General features: G+C 41.9%; 3 protein-coding genes across 3 annotated transcripts; 2 read left to right on the top strand and 1 right to left on the bottom strand.

The window, feature by feature from the left end:
• Positions 1-443: 443 nt before the first annotated feature.
• Positions 444-3,847, bottom strand: polr1g (RNA polymerase I subunit G). The gene is made up of 3 exons (XM_084951100.1): positions 3,598-3,847; positions 3,195-3,336; positions 444-2,049 (listed from the first exon to the last, which is right to left on the bottom strand). The coding sequence occupies exons 1-3, from the start codon at positions 3,680-3,682 to the stop codon at positions 1,239-1,241; spliced, it is 1,038 nt and encodes a 345-aa protein (XP_084807226.1). The 5' UTR covers positions 3,683-3,847; the 3' UTR covers positions 444-1,238.
• Positions 3,848-4,190: 343 nt separating this feature from the next.
• Positions 4,191-9,322, top strand: irf2bp1 (interferon regulatory factor 2 binding protein 1). Its single transcript, XM_084951099.1, has 3 exons — positions 4,191-5,203; positions 5,407-5,795; positions 6,043-9,322. Exons 1-2 carry the CDS (start codon positions 4,191-4,193, stop codon positions 5,753-5,755), a joined length of 1,362 nt encoding a protein of 453 aa, XP_084807225.1. The 3' UTR covers positions 5,756-5,795; positions 6,043-9,322.
• Positions 9,323-12,360: 3,038 nt separating this feature from the next.
• foxa3 (forkhead box A3) lies at positions 12,361-17,134 on the top strand. Its single transcript, XM_084951806.1, has 2 exons — positions 12,361-12,757; positions 14,108-17,134. Exons 1-2 carry the CDS (start codon positions 12,695-12,697, stop codon positions 15,443-15,445), a joined length of 1,401 nt encoding a protein of 466 aa, XP_084807932.1. The 5' UTR covers positions 12,361-12,694; the 3' UTR covers positions 15,446-17,134.
• Positions 17,135-20,654: the final 3,520 nt, after the last annotated feature.

The raw sequence follows: 20,654 nt of genomic DNA, 5'->3' as shown, positions 1-20,654 counted from the left end.
AGCTCATTAAGAAACAGGACCATACTCCGGTGCAGAGCAGGCAGAGGAGAGGGAGGAGGAGGGGAGGATGCAGGGCATGGACTGAGGTTTTTCACCTGAGTGTCACAGAGCTCTGATGAGTCGCTGCCATCAGAAAATGTCAAAAATTATGAATCGCCTCTTTGTGCATTCAGACGGCTACAGCAGATCTGTGTTAAATTAGTTAAAAGAAATAGTAGCATGTAGGTTAGAAGCTCAGAGGTTGTTCAAAGGCTGCAGGCAGCCGTTCCACGCAGACGACTAGCTGGACTGTGGCGCCCTCTCCCTGTCGCAACTTCTTATGAGCATGAAAATTTACCTGAATAACCGCAGTTCTTGTGTCGAGAAATTACATTTTCTATAACCATATTATTGCATGAGAATAAAAAATCTGTGTCAATTTCAAGAAAAAAAGAACACAAGGCTTATTAAACTAAACCATTTTATTTCATGTTAGTCTTTGGGCCATCTGAAAAAACTGGAAGATCATTCATAAAAATCATATTTCACAGAACAGATGGTTTGGATTTTTTTGCCTGACATCACGAACATCATTACAAAACTACGCCTCTGTAAACTGGGTACAGTCAAACTGCTGCACAATTTCAGATCCACAGTGTGGAGTTCACACACAAATTCAACTTTCATTCCTTGTAGATGAAGTCACTGCTCTGAAAAGGCACGAGAGGAAAATGTTGCTGTTAACTTGCGTGGGCCAATAGCAGGACAAAAAACCCCCAAGTTTTTCTCATTTTTAATTTCCTTTAATCGCTTTTGGACTTCATGACATCTGTTTTCATGAAACAAAAAAGGTCTCCAGTACTGGACTCACACCGTTTACAAAAACACTAAAACAAATGCTAAATCTAATGAGATGCTGTGTCATTGCTCAAATCTGTTGTGGTTCCTGACACCATTATCATGTGCACTCTTATCAGTTTTGTAGTCGCTGATGCCTCCAGCTGCACACATTGTGTGTGAATCTGTCTCCATCTGGCCAAACTGAAATGAACATTTGTCTTAAAGATGCTAGGAGTGAATCCTCGTTATAATTCACCTCACTACTCATTGTATTCACAACGTGCCCTTTTGTTGAGCAACACCATGCCAACGTCTTGGCAACAACAATAGTGAAGTAATTAAGCAGTAAACTGTCTCTGACGTGCTCACATGGTCAAAAGGAAACAAACAAAACTAAAAAACTCCAAAATGACACCAGACTAGTCACCATCAGTTCTGAGTTTCTTTTTCTTTTTCTTCTTCTTTCCTGAGACCTCCACTTCTTCACCAAAGAATGTGTCCATGGGTTCACATTTCACAGGCACCTCTTCCACCTTGACTTTGACACTGGGCTCCAGTCCCTCCTCCACCTCCTCTCGCTCTCTGTCCTTCTTTTTCTTCTTCTTCTTCCTCTTCTCCACAGAATAATCACCCTCCTGGAAGGGGAGCTCCATCATTACTTCTTCCCGAAATTCATCTACAGGTTCCTCTTTCACATTCACCACTTCCTCTAGTCGCTCTTTTTTTATCCGTTTTTCCTTCTTTTTCTTCTTCTTTTTCCTCCCTTCCTCTTCCTCCTCCTCATCTTCTTCTTGACCTGCTTCTTCTATGAATTGCTTGACTACCAGAGGTCGGAGAGTTGTGGAAGAGGGCCCAAAGGCAACTCCATCCAACTCATTCTCTGCCACGCAGGTAAGAGTGGGGGTCTTGCTGCCAAAAGGCTGGAATCGTTGTTTGAGTCCAGGCGGTATGGAGGGGGCTGGAGCAGCGGGGATGACCTGAGGGGCCTGATTGTTGCTGCTGTCTCCGTAGGTCTCGCACACATTAAGCAAGCCTGAAAAAGCAGGACCAACAACCATGCCATTTGATGGCTTCTTGTCACTGGTGAGCAGGCGGAGTTCTGAGGTACTGTGGTTGGATGCCAGGATGCTATAGATCTGCTGCCTGCTCCCAGTCTTGGCTCCAGCTTGAGCAGCAGTAGGAACCTTCAGGGTCTGGAGACCAGAGAGGGGCACCTTGATGCCACTGAAGCTGGATGGAATGAGAAAAGGTGAGTATGCATCACTTAAAAGTACTCTGAAAAAAGTTTAAACATACTGTTTCTGCTTACACCCTCATGTTGTTACTTTGTTACTTGATATTTAATGTAATTTTAGTACAAAAGCAACATAATTCTCACAATGGGACGTTGAATTCATTATCAGCAACCAGCACCTTTACTCACCTTAGCGATACTTGTCATAATGGGTCAGTTACCATTTGTAGATTTTTAAAAAGATACTAACAGATTTTACAGTCATATCAATGACCTGACGACTACATGACTAGTTTTTAACAAATGCCACGGAGAGGTTGTTGCTGTTAAATGCAGTTAACTCAAAGTGCCACCAAACGAAAAGACCTGAAAACTTTTTAACAGTTCCACTGTGGAAACTGTGCAACACGGCAACAAAAATGAGACTAGAGGTGTACTCCTTTTGGAAATTACCTAAGTAGATTTAATCTCAGCGTTTACTGACCAAAGTGCTGCACACAGTATCTACAACTACACACACACAGGCAAATTATTACGGTAAAAAAACCAAAAAGTGAACACATATGATACAGAATTAAGAGGCGTTCAACAATAAGCAGACACACTAATCGCTCTTTTTATGTCAAGTGGTAACTGATTCTACAACCGTAGAGCAGCATCTTTAAAGGTTCTGACACTTTTTGTTTAAGACATGATTTTCAAACATATAAGAGAGGTTTGCCAATGGATCAGAGAGACCTGGGAGCTGTAAACAAATAAGATTTGTAATCTTAAACTAAATTCCAGAATGAGATGGGGTGAGCAGTGACTCCATCGTTTCGATTTAACCAAAACCTCAGAGGATATCTGGGAGATTTCGCTTCAGTAACCGGAGATACGCGAGGGCTTATGTCTGTGTGAATGTTTACTGATGATATCAGAGAGATATTCAGCTTTTGGCTTCTTTATGAAAGTATTATTACTGTGGTATTTGCATCTGAAACTTGTTTGTGGTTTAAACTGTTTATATGATTGCGTGGAGAGGAAGGACAAAAACAAAACAAAACACCATTGCAAAAAACAAAAAAGGCTAAAAAATTGTTATTGTGTTAGAAAAAAATGTTTGCTGTGTGGGATAAAGGTAAAGGCAGACTGTACCCACCATTTGGGATCAAAGCTGGCAGGAGCTTTAATGAGCCATAACTCATTCTTGTTCTTCTTGAGGTTTTGTGCTAGAGTGCTGCTGCAAGGCTCGTGGCAGAAAGAGACAAAGTCAGGAGGACACTGGTACCTTGTAGTCTTATCTGTGGATTAAAAAACAACACCATCGAGTCAGAAGCACAGAAACTGGAACACCTTTTAGTGTGGATATTAACTTTCTTCTGTTGCTTTATCTCTAAACCACATGTTTAATGTAAACACAATCGTTACCGCTAGCCTACTATACCGTTTGTCGTCCTCTGGCTACTTCTAAGCCTTAATGAATCTGTTCTAACGTAAGTAACTACTAGCATATCACCTCCATTATTACGCCAACTTCGTGCAACGTCTGCGTGTTAACTTACCGGATTCTGTCGTTTTTGGCGCCGATTCCACACCAGTGGTGTCCGCTTCATCTTCGCTCGATGAGGATGATATGTCTTTCGGCATTTTTTTTATTTTAAAATACGATCAAATTTCTGAAATTAAAAGTTTCTGTCTCCAAACGCATGGCTTGTGTGGCACGCACACGTGTTGACAAAAACTGAACCGTGACCTTTAAGTATTTCACTTCCGTGCCAGTTCTTACTGTAGTTCCACGACGAGGCCCTCTATTGACTTCGGCGAGTAAGCAAACTCAAATACCCACAATTCACCTCACGTGGTTACGTAACGTTCCAGAGCCAGTCTGGGAAGCCGTTGACAGCGGGGAAGAGTAGGCCGAAGTCGGTAAACACAACAAATATATCAAAATTAGTTGCAAACAACCAAAATATTTGAGCTAATTTCATATATGTAGAATGCGTAACATTATTTTAAAGCTGTGTGAGGTCCGTTAGGGGACGAAGTCAGTAGCAAAGAGGGCGTGCACCTGTCCACGCTAAGTAGGTTAACGCAGCTAACCTGTGCTAGCACGTTAGGAGGTTCGCTGAACACGCTCAGGTTAGCTCGGCCAGCCATGTCGTCCCCTTCCTCCTCCAGGCGCCAGTGGTGCTACCTGTGCGACCTGCCAAAGATGCCATGGACCGTGGTGTGGGACTTCAGCGAGGTGGTCTGCCGTGGATGCGTGAACTACGAGGGAGCCAACCAGATTGAATTCCTGATCGCAAGCGCCCGCCAGTTGAAGCGAACTCACGGCATGCAGGACGGTAACGTGAGGTCACCTGGTCCCTCTCCCAATAAACACGGCACATCAGCCCGGGGAGAGGTGGCGGCAGACGGAGGCAGGCCGCACGGGGACCGTTTCGAGAGGGGAGGAAGAGGAGAAATTACCGCTTCAACTATTCGTGTACCGCCAAACGGGCTGCATCGTGACGGGCAGCCGCCTCAAGAAGTTAACCGTCAGAGCCCCAGTGGCAGCCGGAGATCCATGATTAGCGCAGCCATCCCTCCTAATCTTGTGACTCAGAGTATTGCAGGTATTCCCCCTGGGATACTTGCAGGGATGCCCGCGGGTCTGACGGCCCGGACAGCCCCTATGAGCAGCCCTATGATTTTCCCTGCCCCTGTGCTGGCAGAGATGAGCCGCAGACAGCTGGGAATAAGCATGGGGATCACCCCTTTTATCGCGCCAGAGCTGGAGCGAGAGCTGAGTTCCTCCCAGAACCAGCCCAAGACGCAGACCCACACAGTTGTGGCTGGCAGCAGTACCAGCAAGAGTACAAGCTTGGCTTCTTCATCGTTCTCCATGGCTGGAGGTGTAAGCCAGACTAGTCCTAAACCTGCATCATCTCCAGCCAGGCAGCCACGCCCCCTAACTGCAAGGTCAGGAGGAGAGCCCCTAGGATCCAGCACCTCAGCGGAGGCAGCTACCACCGCTGCCGCAGCGTTACCCCACAGCGGTGCCTCTGAGCTGGCATCTGCATCTGCCAATAACAGCCATTCGGCTGGAAACAGTCTGTCCTGCACCTTGTGTCATGAGAGACTGGAAGACACCCACTTTGTTCAATGTCCATCAGTGCCAGGCCACAGGTTTGTATGTTTGTCATTTATTTATTGTTATATAAATATCCTATAACATTGTTTGTTTTTAGCTTTTAGCCAGGTTAGCTATTTAAATATGTCTTGCATACAAAAGCACGTATTTGTTAAACTGGTTATAAATATATATCCTGCAGTTGTTAGCGTCCATAATAATTATGTCCACTGTAATACTCTTCCTCCGCCAAATATAGGTTCTGCTTCCCGTGCACAAGAGTGTATATCCAGAGTAGGCATGGTGATGGGGAAGTGTACTGCCCCAGCGGAGAGCGCTGTCCATTGGATACCTCTCCCAACAGTCCCCCATGGGCCTTCATGCAGGGGGAGATAACCACCATTCTGGGAAATGGTGCGGCCAGTTCAGGATCGAGCGGAGCAGGGTCTGCTTCAGCTCCTGCATCAGCTCCTACATCTGGAGCCAGTACTGGACCTGGAGCTGCAGCTTCATCAGGGTCTGGAAGTGGAACAGCAGCAGGAACAGCTGGAGCCGGAGCAGGGAGTGGGAGTGGAGATGTCACTGTCAAGAAAGAGAGAGAGACGTGATGGTGGTTTCAGTGGCAGCATGGACCCAACACAGCAACAGGCAGGTCTACAGGCATCTGACCTTTGTGAAGAAAATTTATAAAAAGCACTGATGTTTGGTGTTTTTGTTATTGATATGAAGTGGGATAAAGTGGGACACAAAATGGGGTTGAAATACAACAAGAGATGCTCTCCTGTTGTATTCTACAAGTGTTTTAACAGTAATATCCATAATCCCAACCAGTGTATGATCGATATGCTTGCAGCTGATATTAACTATATTTTCATGTGTTTGTTTTCTGTCCCAGAATCGTATCCCAGATCAGAACAGACGTCTCCCCCGAACAGCTAAGAGTCCCAGAAGAGAAGCAACGCAACAACCTACAAATCTCAAAACATCCACTAAGCAAGTTAAACTGCTTGTCACATTGCAATGAATTCAAAACTATTAGGCCTAATCAGAGATCTGATGATGGCAGCAAAGACTGCCTGCACACATCACTTGTTTTTTCTCTGAGCAACTGCTGATTTTTGCCACTGTATAGTGAGCTTGTGAAATTAAATTTCCCAATGCATTCTGTGGATTGCACGCTCACTTGCAGCAATGCTGTAAAACAGTTTAATGCCATTTTAATTTTTCAGTCCAGAAAACAGCAGAGATACTAATGGAATATCACCACCACAACCAGACATACAGCGTATACATATCCCTAATCATGCGATGGTGGAATCACATATTCAGGAAGACTCACAAGCTGGACAGCGGCTACTGCTTAAGAGTTGGTAATTAGTTCTGTTACTTAAAACAAGCATCGCTTTCACGTTAGCAGATGGATATAGATTATAGCATTCCTATCTGAACACATACAATGCAGCTTTGTCAGGTGCTTCCTGGATCTTCCCATTAAGCACAAGATATCCTGTAGTGTTGGTGCTTTGGCACTATAGCTGCGCTACATTGGCTGCTGAGGCGTAACAGCAACTTTTAACAGGAGTGCAAAGGCCTAGTGAGGATGTAGAGGTGATGATGGCACATTTTACTGGATTGACTGCCAAGAGACCCCTGACCCATTCATAGCTGTGTGTTTTATCCTTTGTTTCTGTTTCTTTTTACCTCGGTTTATGCTCTCAGATCCACTCACTGGTTAGGTTTAGGCACTAAAGACTACTTGGTTAAGGTTAGTAAACCCTGCTCCTTGACAAATGATGCATTGCAAGCGATTGATGGCTCATTTATACCATAACTCAGTGTGTCACAGCAAACATGCCAAAGGACACTTTGAGCATAAATTAGTTACAGTTTAGCTACAATACGTGGTACTGATTGGCACCTTGGAGATAAAGACAGAAATACTTTAGTCAAAGCAATTGACATCAGTTTAATTTGTGTCAGTGATGGCTTGTTAGGAGACCTGATAGATGAGTGATTAGAGTTCTCAAACTCTTAGACAATAGCCGCTTCCCAGTGTTGTCAGCATACACTCAGCTTTGTGCAGGGAAAAGCACAAATATATATACTACATATACATATATATATATTTACATGTATGTCAAAGTATATCTAAACAGCAGCCACAGCTGTTCTTTTTATTGTTGAAAAGTTGAGTTAATTGTCTTGGGGAAAAATGCCATATTATTTACCAATGCTTCATCAAATGAAATATTTTCTGCTTCTGCAAGTTAAATTTACAGCTTATAACTGACACGACACTGACAGTGATGATATAATGTACCTTCAGCAGATTTTTTTTTTTAATTGCTTCATGACTGAATCTGTGTCCTGATGAACAGATTTTTCTTTCTTTCTTTTTTCTTTAAATCTCCAGTAAAACATCTAAACAAACCTACGTTAGATGTCGACAGAATGCCAGTAGAGACATTTCTGTGCGCTTGTGCATTTGTTGTTTTTGTTTTGGGTTTTTTTGTCAGCTTAAATTGAAGCTGACTTTAACTCAGAGAAAGGAGAATGTTTTGCTGTGTAGACACAACCAGTTAACCTGTCAGCGCGTCAACCAACAGCAGAAACTCAGTGTTTGACTGTATTTAAATGTTGCTTTCATACAAGATCCAGCCCAGCCTACATTTTACCCCGAATGTATATAAAAAAAAATCTATTGATAGGCCTATGATTATATTTTATACTAGAATGTTAAATGTTATATACTGTAAAGAACTGTAATAGTACACACGTGCAATCCTTAGACATAGTACATGCAAGAGTTTGACATATGGTATTAAAAAAAATTGCGCATCATTTCTTAAACTTTTTTTTTTTTTTTAAGTGAGAATCCACTGAAAAGCAGAAATCTTTGTTTCTGATCAAGAGATGTTTAATAAATCTGTGTGGTCTGGTTTCCAGTCATACTATTGAACATTGTATATTATTTCCCATTTGCTATATTTCAAAATGAATTTCATAAATACATTAAAGTGCGCAGGGATTTCATGTTCCTAAATTGAACAACCAGACATTGTAATGATAATATGTCAAAATGAGTTTGTTTTTTGGTGGATTCTCTCTTTATGTGCAGCGAGTACTTGACAGTACAGAAGCACAGACAAACCAAAGGTAATTTTATGCCCAAAATGATGTTTATAAATGTAAATGTTTTATGGAAGACATATATTTCACTATTTTTCAACCAGCTGGTTCTCTTCATTAGGCTGTTACAGTTAACAGGCCAATGTGTTCTACTGTACTCATAGGATATGTACAATCTATAGTCTGCAGCAGATCCTTACATAGCACTTATATATTTTAAAGGGGACCTATTATGCTAATTTCTAGTTCAGTATTTTTATGTTTTACTTTGCTAGAGTAGCTTTGCATGATTCATAGTTCAAAATAATTCACAATTTTTCTCAGACTGGGCCTTGATGCAGCCCTCCAATTCTTTCTGTCTGAAAGTTCTCCCTTTAAGTCATCTTTCTTCTGATTGGCTGCCTATCGCAAACAGAAGGCTTAAAGAACTGGTGGGTGGGGCTTTCTCTTTGACGTCAAACAGAACTAAAAATAGAAAAGAAGTGTCAGAAACTGAGTGTTTAGAGCCTGATTATAACGTGACCAGGATTACATGTACATACACTAACCTCGTGTTTTGAAATTTTAGCCATGTTTCTTATATGCATCCACCTCAGTATATATTTGACAGAAATTCAGGAGGGAAAAAAGCATAATAGGTCCGCTTTACAAAAAGATCCCACAGATCAGGCCTGTTGTAGAGAAACATCTTTGAAGAAATGTAATAGTATAATATGCACTGATACGTCATGCAATCCCTTGTTAAGTGCCTTTTAAAAATGTTTACCATCTGTTTTTGTGTCTGGGAACCTCAGGGGAAGTTAGGAGTGCAATGGCTTCTTTTATTGTCTTGTCAATGATTAACCTGAATCTGCTTCCCTTCGATCACCATCTGACCGCTTTTGCTTTTATCTGAAGCCTTCGTAAAGTTGACAGGCCCTTCGTGTTTTATTTGAATCCTCCCACTATGTTGTTTTTCATTTATGTGACTTTTTTTTGTAGATCTGTCAGTTTTATTGCAGCTTCCTGTACAACATAAAACCAGGAATAAATGGGATGGAAACTTGTCCTTCTCTTTGTTGTTTATTTACAAGTTTTACTGAGTATCTTTACCTGTTTATTGAATTATTTCTGGGTAAAACTTCATATAATGGAACTGCTCACCATCCTTCTGTTAGAATCGAAAGACTTAAATGCTAGCTGTCTGAAATTGCTAGGCAAGTCAAGGAATTTTCATATATTTATTGCTTGTGCAACCATGCATCCTTATTCTAATTATCTGGGCCCAGCTCGCTGGAGTAGATCTCTGAGCAGTGATGCCCAGATCTTCTGCTTTCCAACCACTGCTTACAGCTTTTCCAGAGTGGACATTGGGGCATTCCCAAGCCAGCTTAGTTTGGGACTGCCAAAACTGGTTTCACTAGTGTCTAATGTCCATCATATGGTGTGTTTTGCCTTTTATCTGTTGGTATTTATCAGCTCTAATGCTGAAAATGTGTCATTTAACCTGCAAGACTTGCCTATAGACTTGGTTACAGCTAAACTTCACGTCTAATTCACCTTTAAAATCAAAGAGTGAGAATAAAGAACCTCTGTGTTTTAATGTCACAGCAGTTCGAGTCTGTGAAATTTCTTATTATATCTGTGCTCCTTTATAATCCTAACAGAAGAAACTGCACAAAGCATAGCTGCGACTCGATTTTAAGGGCCACATGATGGCGCTCCTGGTCTTAGCGTGCCTTACGGAGAAGACGCTGTGTGGCAGCATGATCTTTTGTCAGGTCCATTAGGCCTACAGCCTGTGGAGTCGGTAATCCTTTAAAATCGAGAACTGTCGCACTTTGACCTGTTACTGCCTAAAAACCTTCTGTTTTCACCAAAGATGCCACAGCTTCAGGTGTCTGCCCTTTGTCAGTAGCTGTAGTAGTAAATAAACTTGTCAGCCTGAATAAAGTTACGCACTCCTGATTAATTTTCACTATTTTGATTGTGATGAAGAAAAGGGCGGGCAGTGGCCGTATAAATGTCCCTCCCCATCGTCCTCGAGTTGCGCGGATCTGCTGTTTTCTCCATTAGTGTCAGCTCATTACAGCTATTGTTAAACCAATTATGGAGGTGTTAATGGCCGGTGGAAGATCCATTGGATTGAAAAGCAGCCCGCAGAGTGAGAGAGGTGGCTTTGAAAAGTTCGATTAAAGGTGTTTATTAGACGCAGCAAAAAAAGTCTTGGAAAAAAAACATACTGAACCCTTTTACGCAGCAGGTGTGTCGATATATATATATATTAAGTATCAGCTATGATCAGTTAAATAGGTTGTGCTTCCAGGATTGTCTGTTTTTGGAGAATATTTGTTATTCTTAAGTTTAACAGGACAGAGAAGTTGTAAACACCACAAACTTCTCCAGAAAAAAAAACATACAAACTTGATTAATATTTATGAACTCAAATTTCCATTTGAGACATTTGCGGGGCAGTAGGCAAATGATTAGCAGATGCGCTTTAGTCTGTCCCGTTTTATTGACTCATACTCGGATAACTGAAACCTTATAGGGGAGAGGTTTGAGGCCTTAGGGTAAAAGCCGTTTGGATCGTTTCCGCCCCTGAAGAAAACAGAAGACGTTGAAATTGTAAACTTCAGTAAAAAAATGAGATGAGATCAAGGCTCCATTATAATAAAGAGTCGTTTCGTCCACTTCTCATTTAAATTCAATAGTGCGTCAAATTAAAGTACATTTTAACCCGGAAGAAGAGTTGATTTACAAATATTTTATCCACGGAGAAAAATAAATCATCCAGGCTTGGTTACATCGTTACGACATTCAGACGTTAGTTTATTCCACGTGTTAATGGATGTGACAGCACTTTGCAAGCAGGTGATAATCTGTGAGTCTTTGACAGGTCATATCATGGAAAGCGTCTGATTAACTATAAGCTGACCCGAGTCCCTCCCTCTCATCTCTGTTTTCGTGAGGTCAGCGGGGCCTTTATGTGGACGCCACGGAGAAATTTAATGGCTGTAAACGTCATGTTTCCAAGAAATCTTCACGCCGCTGAATCCTTTACACTCTAACTAACAGGCCAGTTCCTTCCTGTGATTTCCACGGGATCTTATCGCCCAGTTTTAATCCCGTCGACCTCCCGCCTGCGCATCAATTATATCTCCATTGACTTGCCATTAAGCATAAGCATTGACATTCACAGGCCTCCGTCTGCAGCGAGGCCTGATGTGTATTCCACAATACAGGAGTCCGGGCCCATGCATTAGGCCAGGACTAGGCTACGTTATTTATTTCTTTGTAGCGACGGGCCTCCTCTGAGAAAAAAGAAGCTCTCCAACAAAGTTCCCAGGGCGAGGAGGTCTCTCACATTCAAACGACCCCAATATGCGTAAAATGCGCACATGAGCCATCGTTACCCAACAGTTGGATAAAGATCTGTCTGTTTATGCACGGGGATAAGCTTCTTAGTCAGCTGTGTTTACTTTTTTACTCCTTATGTTTTACTTGGTTTTCGTGACGAAGATTCAGAAGAAAACAGAGGCTGATGGTGGAAAATTGAGAAATTTGATGTTCTCTGATCATCTGATAAGTCTCAGGTGATTCGTGCTGTTATCAAAATATGTGAAGGTCAAAGTTGTCACGATTAAATATTTTGTTATTCAAGCCAGAATTATATTTTTCGAATTCTTTTAGAAAAAATTGCGTTGCTAGAAAAACTGCAGAAACCAGACGCTGATTGTTAAAAGAACTGAAAAAATAATTCTGGATTTTAATGACGCGCTATTATGTAGATTTTTTTATTGCTCCAGTTTCGAAACGTGTTTGATATTTAATTTTTCGTCATGATCAACAAAACTTAACTCTTCTGAAATACTGAGAAACATCCCAAAAATGGGCACAGCTTTTGGACAGTAGTACACTTGCTCGGCTGGTTTTCGCCAGCACAGCCGCGGGGCCAATATCCAGCACGCCAGGGGGCTACATCTGCCTTTTTTGCCGGGCCCTTCCTGCCCAATTCAAAAGTCAGGGCTGGGCGGGGCCGAGCAGAGCCTTATAAGAGAAGGGCGCCCAGGTTCCTCTACTGTATTTCCAAGTTACATCTCCGTCTGTCGCGCGCTGCGTCCCGAGGGCCCGGTGACCAAAAGAAAAAACGGGCCACGAGAAAGAAGCAGAAGTCTGTTGAGCATTAACAAATTTAAAGCTACAAAACAATGGATTACTGACAACTAAGAAACGCTGACCTACCTGTTCTCCGGAGCGGAATCGCGTCACTTTTTCATTTTTACGCATTTTAGACTCCGTGCGACAAGGAGAAACCTTTCTGCTTGGATTTTCTTCCCGATACGTGCCAACTTTTAGGAGGACTTTATATTTATTTTTGTTATTCTGAAAACTTCGGTCACAGATAAAATATTCTCTTCTGAAGACTTTTGTTTGGGATGTTGAGTTCTGTGAAGATGGAAGAGTGGAATACTTACTACACAGCCAGCGAGGCTAGCGAGGTAATGACAAGCGAAAACATGAAAATATCAACAGTAACTACAAATAAATCCAGTTTTTTATTTACTCTTGTTATAAATATTGCCAAAGTTTCCGCCTTTGTTTTGGGGGATTTAAAAAAGGGAGAAAGAGAGACAGACCGTGAGGGAAGACAAAATGTTCGCTTATGGAGCGGGACTCCGAATCAAAAGTAGTTGCTTTGATACATTCGAAAATAATCTTATAAAAGTAGGCGAAAACCTCGAATTAACATGGAAATATTATGACACTGTCGTAAAAATAAAAACATCCACGTATGGCATTAGTAATGGAAAATCAAATCTCGGGAATCTGGACAAAAAACAAACAAACAAAAAAAAACCCGAAAAAACTAAAAGTAAGAAAATAATAATATCGTAATATGTGAGTAACTAATATTTTTAGCAGTTATGGTAAACAAACATCAGAAATAAATCAAGAAATAAAAAGCAAGTCAGGAAGGGGCTCGCTTCTTCTGCAAAATAAATACTTTGATTTTAAATCAACAATGAGACAATTATAATTTAACGGATTTCGTAATAAATAGTCAGTGAGAATTATATGATGTTTTTAAAGGACATGTTCTCACTGTTAGGCCTTTATCCTTTGTGTCTCTGCTCCGCTTAAGTGTTGCAACGATTCAAGTGTAAATGAAACAAGACTTTTTCCTCCCTAATTCAATTAGGAGTTAATTCCATCAGCAGCAGCAGCAATTCTCACCTCAACCCAGCCTGATTAAATTACCGAGAAGAAAGCGTTTGATAATAATTAACCAAAAATAAGCGGGCTAAGATACTCTGTTTTTTATCACCCGCAGATTTAGTATTTTCGCATCCATAAAAATTAAATATCAGTAAGACTCGGGATTCAGAGAAGCACAATTCTTGACATTTAGCTCTGAATTATTCAACTTTATTCCACACAAAAAGGACTTGGAAGTCGTATCACTCCTCCACTTTAGGTTAAATACTGAAGAACTTGTTTTTTCCATGGCAGCAGTGGAGGAGGCCGTCTGACCGAGAGGCACCATGACGCGCTTTTTACGCATTTTCAGGTTAACATCGCTGTGTGAAATCCATGTCCCCTCTCAGCACACTGAGAGCTTCATTGTGCATTGATAAGAAGTGACTTTTAACACTGGGAGTCTGGGAGTGTTTCCTTTCACATTTCACGTTTTGCCCGAGAAATTTAGATCAGTTATTTCCAACAGAAGTGTTAAAAATCGAAATCAAAATTAGATAGTTACAGAATTTATATAATTATTTGTCTTATTTAATTTCTTTTCTGTGTTCACATTGCAACTAACTAGATTTTGTCCCTCCTGTTTACTCCAGATGTACTCATCTCCTACAACCATGAACTCTGGTCTGGGCTCCATGAGCTCTATGAGCACCATCAATAACTACATCAACTTGAACCCAGCCACTGTCTCGCCTGCTGGTATGAACATGTCATATCACCCACCCACCACCAGCATCAGCAGTTCACCACTGGCCTCAATGGGCTCTGTTCCCGGCCACATGTCCCTCTCCCCAGTGGCCCCGTCCCTCACCTCAGGCTCACTAACTCAGCTGGGCCCTGCTGCTCCAGGCTCCCTGAGTTCTTTGTCCCACTACCAGGACATTAGCCCATCCATGAGTCAGCTGGGATACACCTCTCCTGCAACTCTGAACCGAGCAGGGGCAAAGGAGATTAACCCAAAGCCCTTCCGACGGCCAATGACCCATGCCAAGCCACCATACTCCTACATCTCCCTCATCACCATGGCCATCCAGCAGAGTGGCAGCAAGATGTTAACCCTGAACGAGATTTACCAATGGATCATGAACCTGTTCCCCTACTACCGTGAGAACCAGCAGCGCTGGCAGAACTCCATCCGCCATTCCCTCTCCTTCAACGACTGCTTTGTGAAGGTGGCTCGCTCACCCGACAAGCCGGGCAAAGGCTCTTATTGGACTCTCCACCCACAGTCCGGCAACATGTTTGAGAACGGCTGCTACCTGAGGCGCCAGAAACGCTTCAAGATTGAGGACAAGTCAGCAAAAAAGGCATCCAAGAACCAGGACATGGGCTCAGGAAAAGTAGTTCACAGTGTCGATCTCTTGGTGGAGGATCGCAGCCCTGGAGGTGGATCAGAGGGAGCAGACTCCACCCACTCGGATAACTCCCACCCGGGATCTTCAGATGACCAGCCTCATTCCCGAAACTCGATGGTTTCATTGGAATGTCCACCATTGTCCTCCTCACACCTCCACAACCCACCTGTCTCCCTGCCACCCTCCTCCACCCCCTCATCTTCCATCTCTTCATCCTCCATGCCCCTCACTGGCACCTCTTCCTCCAACCCACTCCTCCACTCCCAGACTCTACCTAGTAGCTCCCACCTCCTGCCGAGTGTCATGCAGCAACACATGGACATACAGAGCGACCCCCTCAAGTCTTTAGACCCCCACTACAACTTCAACCATCCATTCTCCATCACCAACCTCATGTCCAACGAGCAAAAGATGGACCTGAAATCCTACCAGGACCAGCTGATGACCTACAACACCTACGCTGGGACCTCTCCTGTAGCAGCGAAGCAGATCTACGACAGCCCGGGGCCGACCACAATGGACTCGGGCGCTTACTACCAAACTCTGTACAGCCGCTCAGTACTCAATGCCTCCTAATATGGACTTTTAGCGACTCCCACACACACACAAACCTGCTCATGGAGGAAAGCCAAGATGGAGACTTCTGTCTCCCTGCATCTGTTAAAATGGACTCCAATGCTTTTGCCATCTTCCTCTTTCATTCTCTCTGCGTCTCTGGACTTCAAAACTCACATCCAAAATAAAATGGCTGCCATGTTTCGAGGGACAAAAGAACACACTTTTTCTTTTTACCATCTCTGTCAAACAAGGAGACAAACTGGTTACACGGAGGACAGAAAAGTGAAGCGGGACAATAGGAGGTCTTAAATGATAGTGAAGTCATTTAATTTGTCTGTGTGTAAGTTAAAGTCCAATCCTGAGAATTGTGTGTGGCAAAAATAGCCTTGTATAAAATGTAAATAGAGGTAATGAGGAGGGGAAAGGATATTTGCATTTATTTATGAAGGGAGAAATTTTAATATAACTTGTATTGTGCTCTGTCGACCAGTTACAACCGCAATGTGAGGTTTCGTTTTTTATCCAGAGGAAAGTTTCAGGTTACTGCTTCAGGCAGGTGTTACTGCAACTGGAGACATTTAAATTCATTTCTTTGTGAGTGTGTTACAACATTGGTCATTTTTTTTGTTTTCACGCCCTGATCTGTCGTGTTTTTGGTCAGATCGGGCGTCTGTCAATTTAAACGTGTAGCTCATGAACTCTGTGCTTTCAAAAAAAACGTGTCGTCTTTTTGGTTAATATGAAGAAAAAAACATTGTGTTCCTGCTGAGGTTTTGAGTAAAACAAAGTAACAAAAAAAAGAAAAGAAAAATCTGTAGTGAGACGGAAAGATGCAAAGCAACTGTGGTAAAAAAAAAATATATGTGATGTGTTTCAGATGACCAGAAAATAGTTCCTTTTATTACTGCCTGAAGCATTTTAACTGCATCCCTTTCCAGAGACTGTAACATTTCGAATAACAGTTAACTGGTGAGGTGCATGGAGGAGTTCTGTCAGTTACTAACAGTGGGGGGAGGAGAGATGCACTACTGGAGGATTTACATACAGTACTTTGCACTATAGAGCTCTCAATGGCCAGGTGGGCTGATAGTGTGTGTGTGTTACAACAATACGTAGGAATGTCCTCCTTAAACTGTCAACGGATCAGCTAAGTAGTAACCGTGTAAAAGTGGGTCAAAAGACCGCCCCGATGTCTGAAAGGTGCCTTTTCTTCAAATGACTGCTGATGTGATAAGAGATCAATGTATGGATGATCTTTTGAAGGATGATAAGCAGCAGAGGATGCAGAAGTTTCAGGTCACGCGATGTCCTCTGTGGAACATGTTTTAGTTTCAATGCCAAATGTCCTTTATTTAAAATATGTTGCTTTTCCAACTTTGAAAGTGTGCTGATATAATATATTGTTTGTGTTTTCTTTTCTTTCGGTTTAAGTGTGATCACACTGATTCATGTTTCTTTTTTCTTATTAAAGAGGGGACAAATGGTGTCTTTGCTTTTCTTCTTTCCATCATTTTTAATAAAGGAAGAGTTTGTTGGTCAGCACATCCTGGATCAAACATAAACAAAACAGCAAATCCTTAGCGTGGATTTGCTGTTTTGGATTAGAAGAAAACACATCAGCTCTTTAAGGATTTCACACAGATAAAGCATTCAAGAATAGCCTTTTATTACAGATTTTATTATTTTAATAAGTGAGACAGAATAAAAGTTGAGTCTTTTTAAAGATCATTTTTGCAAATGCACAAACATTTCTAAAAGTTAGCCACTGAAACAAATGTTACAGCAAACAAATCAATTATAAAATGATATTTTTCTACATCCTGCACTATTGTTGGCAGCACATCTCTTACTTGTCCTGGCCAATCAGTCACGGCTCTTTGGTAGGGTAGTGCTGCAGGAATAGCACTGCCTTGTTGAAACAGCTCCTGACCAAATGACTGTGGTGCGCGACATGTAGGACATGTAGGACTGGTAGACTAAACATGGCTGGATCACACTGAGATCCTCAAAGCCGACCTCTGCGCAGACCCTCTGCCTGGGCGGCATCGCACACACACAGAGTGAGGCCCTGACCACTCCAAAAACCACTGACCTGCCTCTGACCCTGCACTAGAAAAACCGTCAGCAAGTCAACGAAACAAAAACAGGGGAAAGTAGGAGCAGGACATTTATCTTTTTTGCCTTTAAGGACCAATTCCAGAGAGCTCCACCTGAACAGTAAACACACAACTTTCTGCATGTTTAAGGAGATTTTTCAAGCAAGGGAGCAACAAAATATATAGCCTAAGCATGAACACTGGCTGAATCTCTTGCAAAATATGGAGAGGATGAGATAGTATAATCATACATATGAAAATGTTGACTTCAGAGAAAATTCTGTTCAACACTAACGGTTCTTGCTTGGAGCCTGCATCGAAATGCAGGTAAATTCATGCTAAAACCACCAATTCATGTCTAGAAACATGAACAAATACAATGCTATTTTGTCACCAAATTATTTAATAAGAGTTAATGCACTGACACACACACACCCTACGCTGGCAGGCCGCCTGTCTACCTGCCCTACTCTCTACCTGTCTGCATGTTTGACAGTTGCTCAACCCAACCCTATGCTGTAGCTGTTGTCACAGATTTGTCCCTGACTGCTCTTTTATCTTAAGCACAGTAACAAATAACGCCAGTGCATATGATCAGCAGCAGCACACACTCTGAAGATATTGGCCTCATTTTTAACCTCAGTCTGAATCAGCGTTTCTGACTTTTATTTTTCTGTCTGTTTCTTGCAGCAAGATGTTTTCGCCAAAAGTATGGTGTTGTAAGTCATTTAAATCATGTAGGTTTTGTTAGCAAACTGTATTCATAGAGTACATGAGTGCAATGCACAGACACACATGTCTGCAAATTAGTGCGAAGGAACAGCCGCCAAAACTGGAACGCTCGTGCGGCCGTCAGAGGAACTGAGGTGCTCACGCATCAGCTTAATCCTTCAGACCAAGAGGTTACCACCAACCTACCAGCCTATTTCTATTAACTATTGGAGACAGTGCCCACTTGATTCTTATAAAGAATTACGAATGAATCAAGTAGGCAAGACATGTTTAAAAAAAGAAAAATTAACTATTAGAGAGAGGAGGAAAAAAAATGTAACTAATCTTTCTTTCCTTTCCATATGGTTGTCCTCAACACACACAGGCAAGACACACTCATACATATGCCTTAAAGAAATGCTAATTGGTCAACGGTCTGAGTGTGAAACTCGGGCAGTTCTTGCATACACAATAGTCCCTTTGGAGCATTTAGCTTGATAAGATAGGCAAGCACCCACCTGATATGGTCTCCACAGCTACAAAGACACACACGCACACACACTCACACACACGCACACAGACACACACACACACACACGCATACAAGAAGGTGTTCCAGGTATGACTAACCTGACTCTATAATGTCACTCATAGTAATCAGGAGACCTCGCTGATAGTGGTCACATTCATTCCAGACTTTGGGTGAAGGAAAACTGATTAGAGTCTATCCACAGATAACACACTGTGACTTAAAGGTTTGAAGGGGCAACAGTGCAGCAGCTCGAGCAATTTCAGCACCAAAGAGAGAAAAAATTCAGATGTGACCCTTACATTTGTAACCTTTCATCTGTAATCTGTAACCCTGGGCTGACCGAGTTTCCAGACATGGGACTCTTTGAAAACAGATACTGACTGCTGATAACAGTCTGGATGTCACAATAAAATATTCTCCTCTACAAATGACCATAACAGCCCCAGATTTTGGTTACAGATTCAGGGATTTTCCCACACACTTCTGTGATGGTGTCATTTTCTTTTAAAGATTTAATCTCATAAAATTGATAAAGTTTATCAGATATAACCAACTCTTTGTCAACATAATTATGCACATCAGACTTGTAAAAAGTAATTGAAATATCTGTGTTGAATAGTATGAAATAAGTATGAATAGCCACTGATTTTTGTGGCTTTTTTCTATGGTGAGTATGGTGATCAATTAAGTTCATAAGACTTTTCCAAAGTTACAAAAGTAAAAGAGGAAAACATGGAAACAAACGCTGGAATATACCGATGTATTCATGTCATTCAGACCATGACTGCAACATGGATGCACCTTGTTTGTGGAATACAGTGTTGGGTTACAAATGGCTGGTTACACTACAAAATTATTGTGATTAAATAGTAATCGTTAGATTACAAGTACTCATGAAGTAATTTTGTATTACCAAACACAAACTTTCCTTATTACCTCACATCTTATTTATTTCACTTTTATTTATATATCTAGCCTTCTATAGAGTATATCTACCTGTGAATGCATTGCTCTTACATCAGTGCACAGTGAGTTGATACTTGTAGTATTTGCCACACCAAAAGTAACAGTAACAGTAACAAGCTCTTGCAAACAAGCTCGTTGGGGACACAAGAAGACCACATCATCCAAGAGGCCTCAACATGTCTGGAGATGTATGAGAGCATATCACATGGACATGAATGCACTGCTTAGAGGTGGTCTTTGCAGCAGTAACGTCTGGAGGTAAAAGAACCTGTGCAAAACATTCTCAGAGTTAAGCAACAAAATATGTTCATGAATTCGGAGGAGTACATCGTGAATGTGTGACTGCAAGCTTGAATCTTGCAGATGTCATCTCTGCATAAAAGGCATGCTACGTCGTGTACTGGCACTAACAATGGATGGAAGGTCGCACATGTTGGATCTTTTAAATTATATTTTTAACTGATTTAATTCCTCTGAATACTGTGCTGTTCTGTAAGCACTGGGTCTGCAAGTGGTACTGAATGATCAAATTAACAAACATATTTTCCCACTTCATAACATCTGTTTAGTTAAGCCACGGATGTTGAACTCCAGGCCTCGAGGGCCGGTGTCCTGCAGGTTTTAGATCTCACCCTGGGTCAGCACACATTAACAGGCTTCTGGAGAACCCCAAGACATGTTGAGGAGGTAATTTAGCCATTTAAATCAGCTGTGATGGATAAAGGACACATCTAAAACCTGCAGGACACCGGCCCTTGAGGCCTGGAGTTCGACACCTGTGAGTTAGGCAGAAGATTTTGCTTATTTAAAAAAACATCCCTAATTTGGGGCAAAGCACTTCGTTTGGTGGTGCTTCCAGAAGATTTATAAGATGACAGTTAAGATATGTTTCAGTGACAAATGGTTCCTAAAGACATTATCG

The sequence above is a fragment of the Perissodus microlepis genome, chromosome 14 (genome assembly GCF_051167445.1).
Source record: "Perissodus microlepis isolate ML-2025 ecotype Zambia chromosome 14, ASM5116744v1, whole genome shotgun sequence".
Classification (NCBI taxonomy): Eukaryota; Metazoa; Chordata; class Actinopteri; order Cichliformes; family Cichlidae; genus Perissodus; species Perissodus microlepis.
Note: the sequence above shows the minus strand (reverse complement) of the source record. Positions and strands in the feature narration are given on the sequence as shown.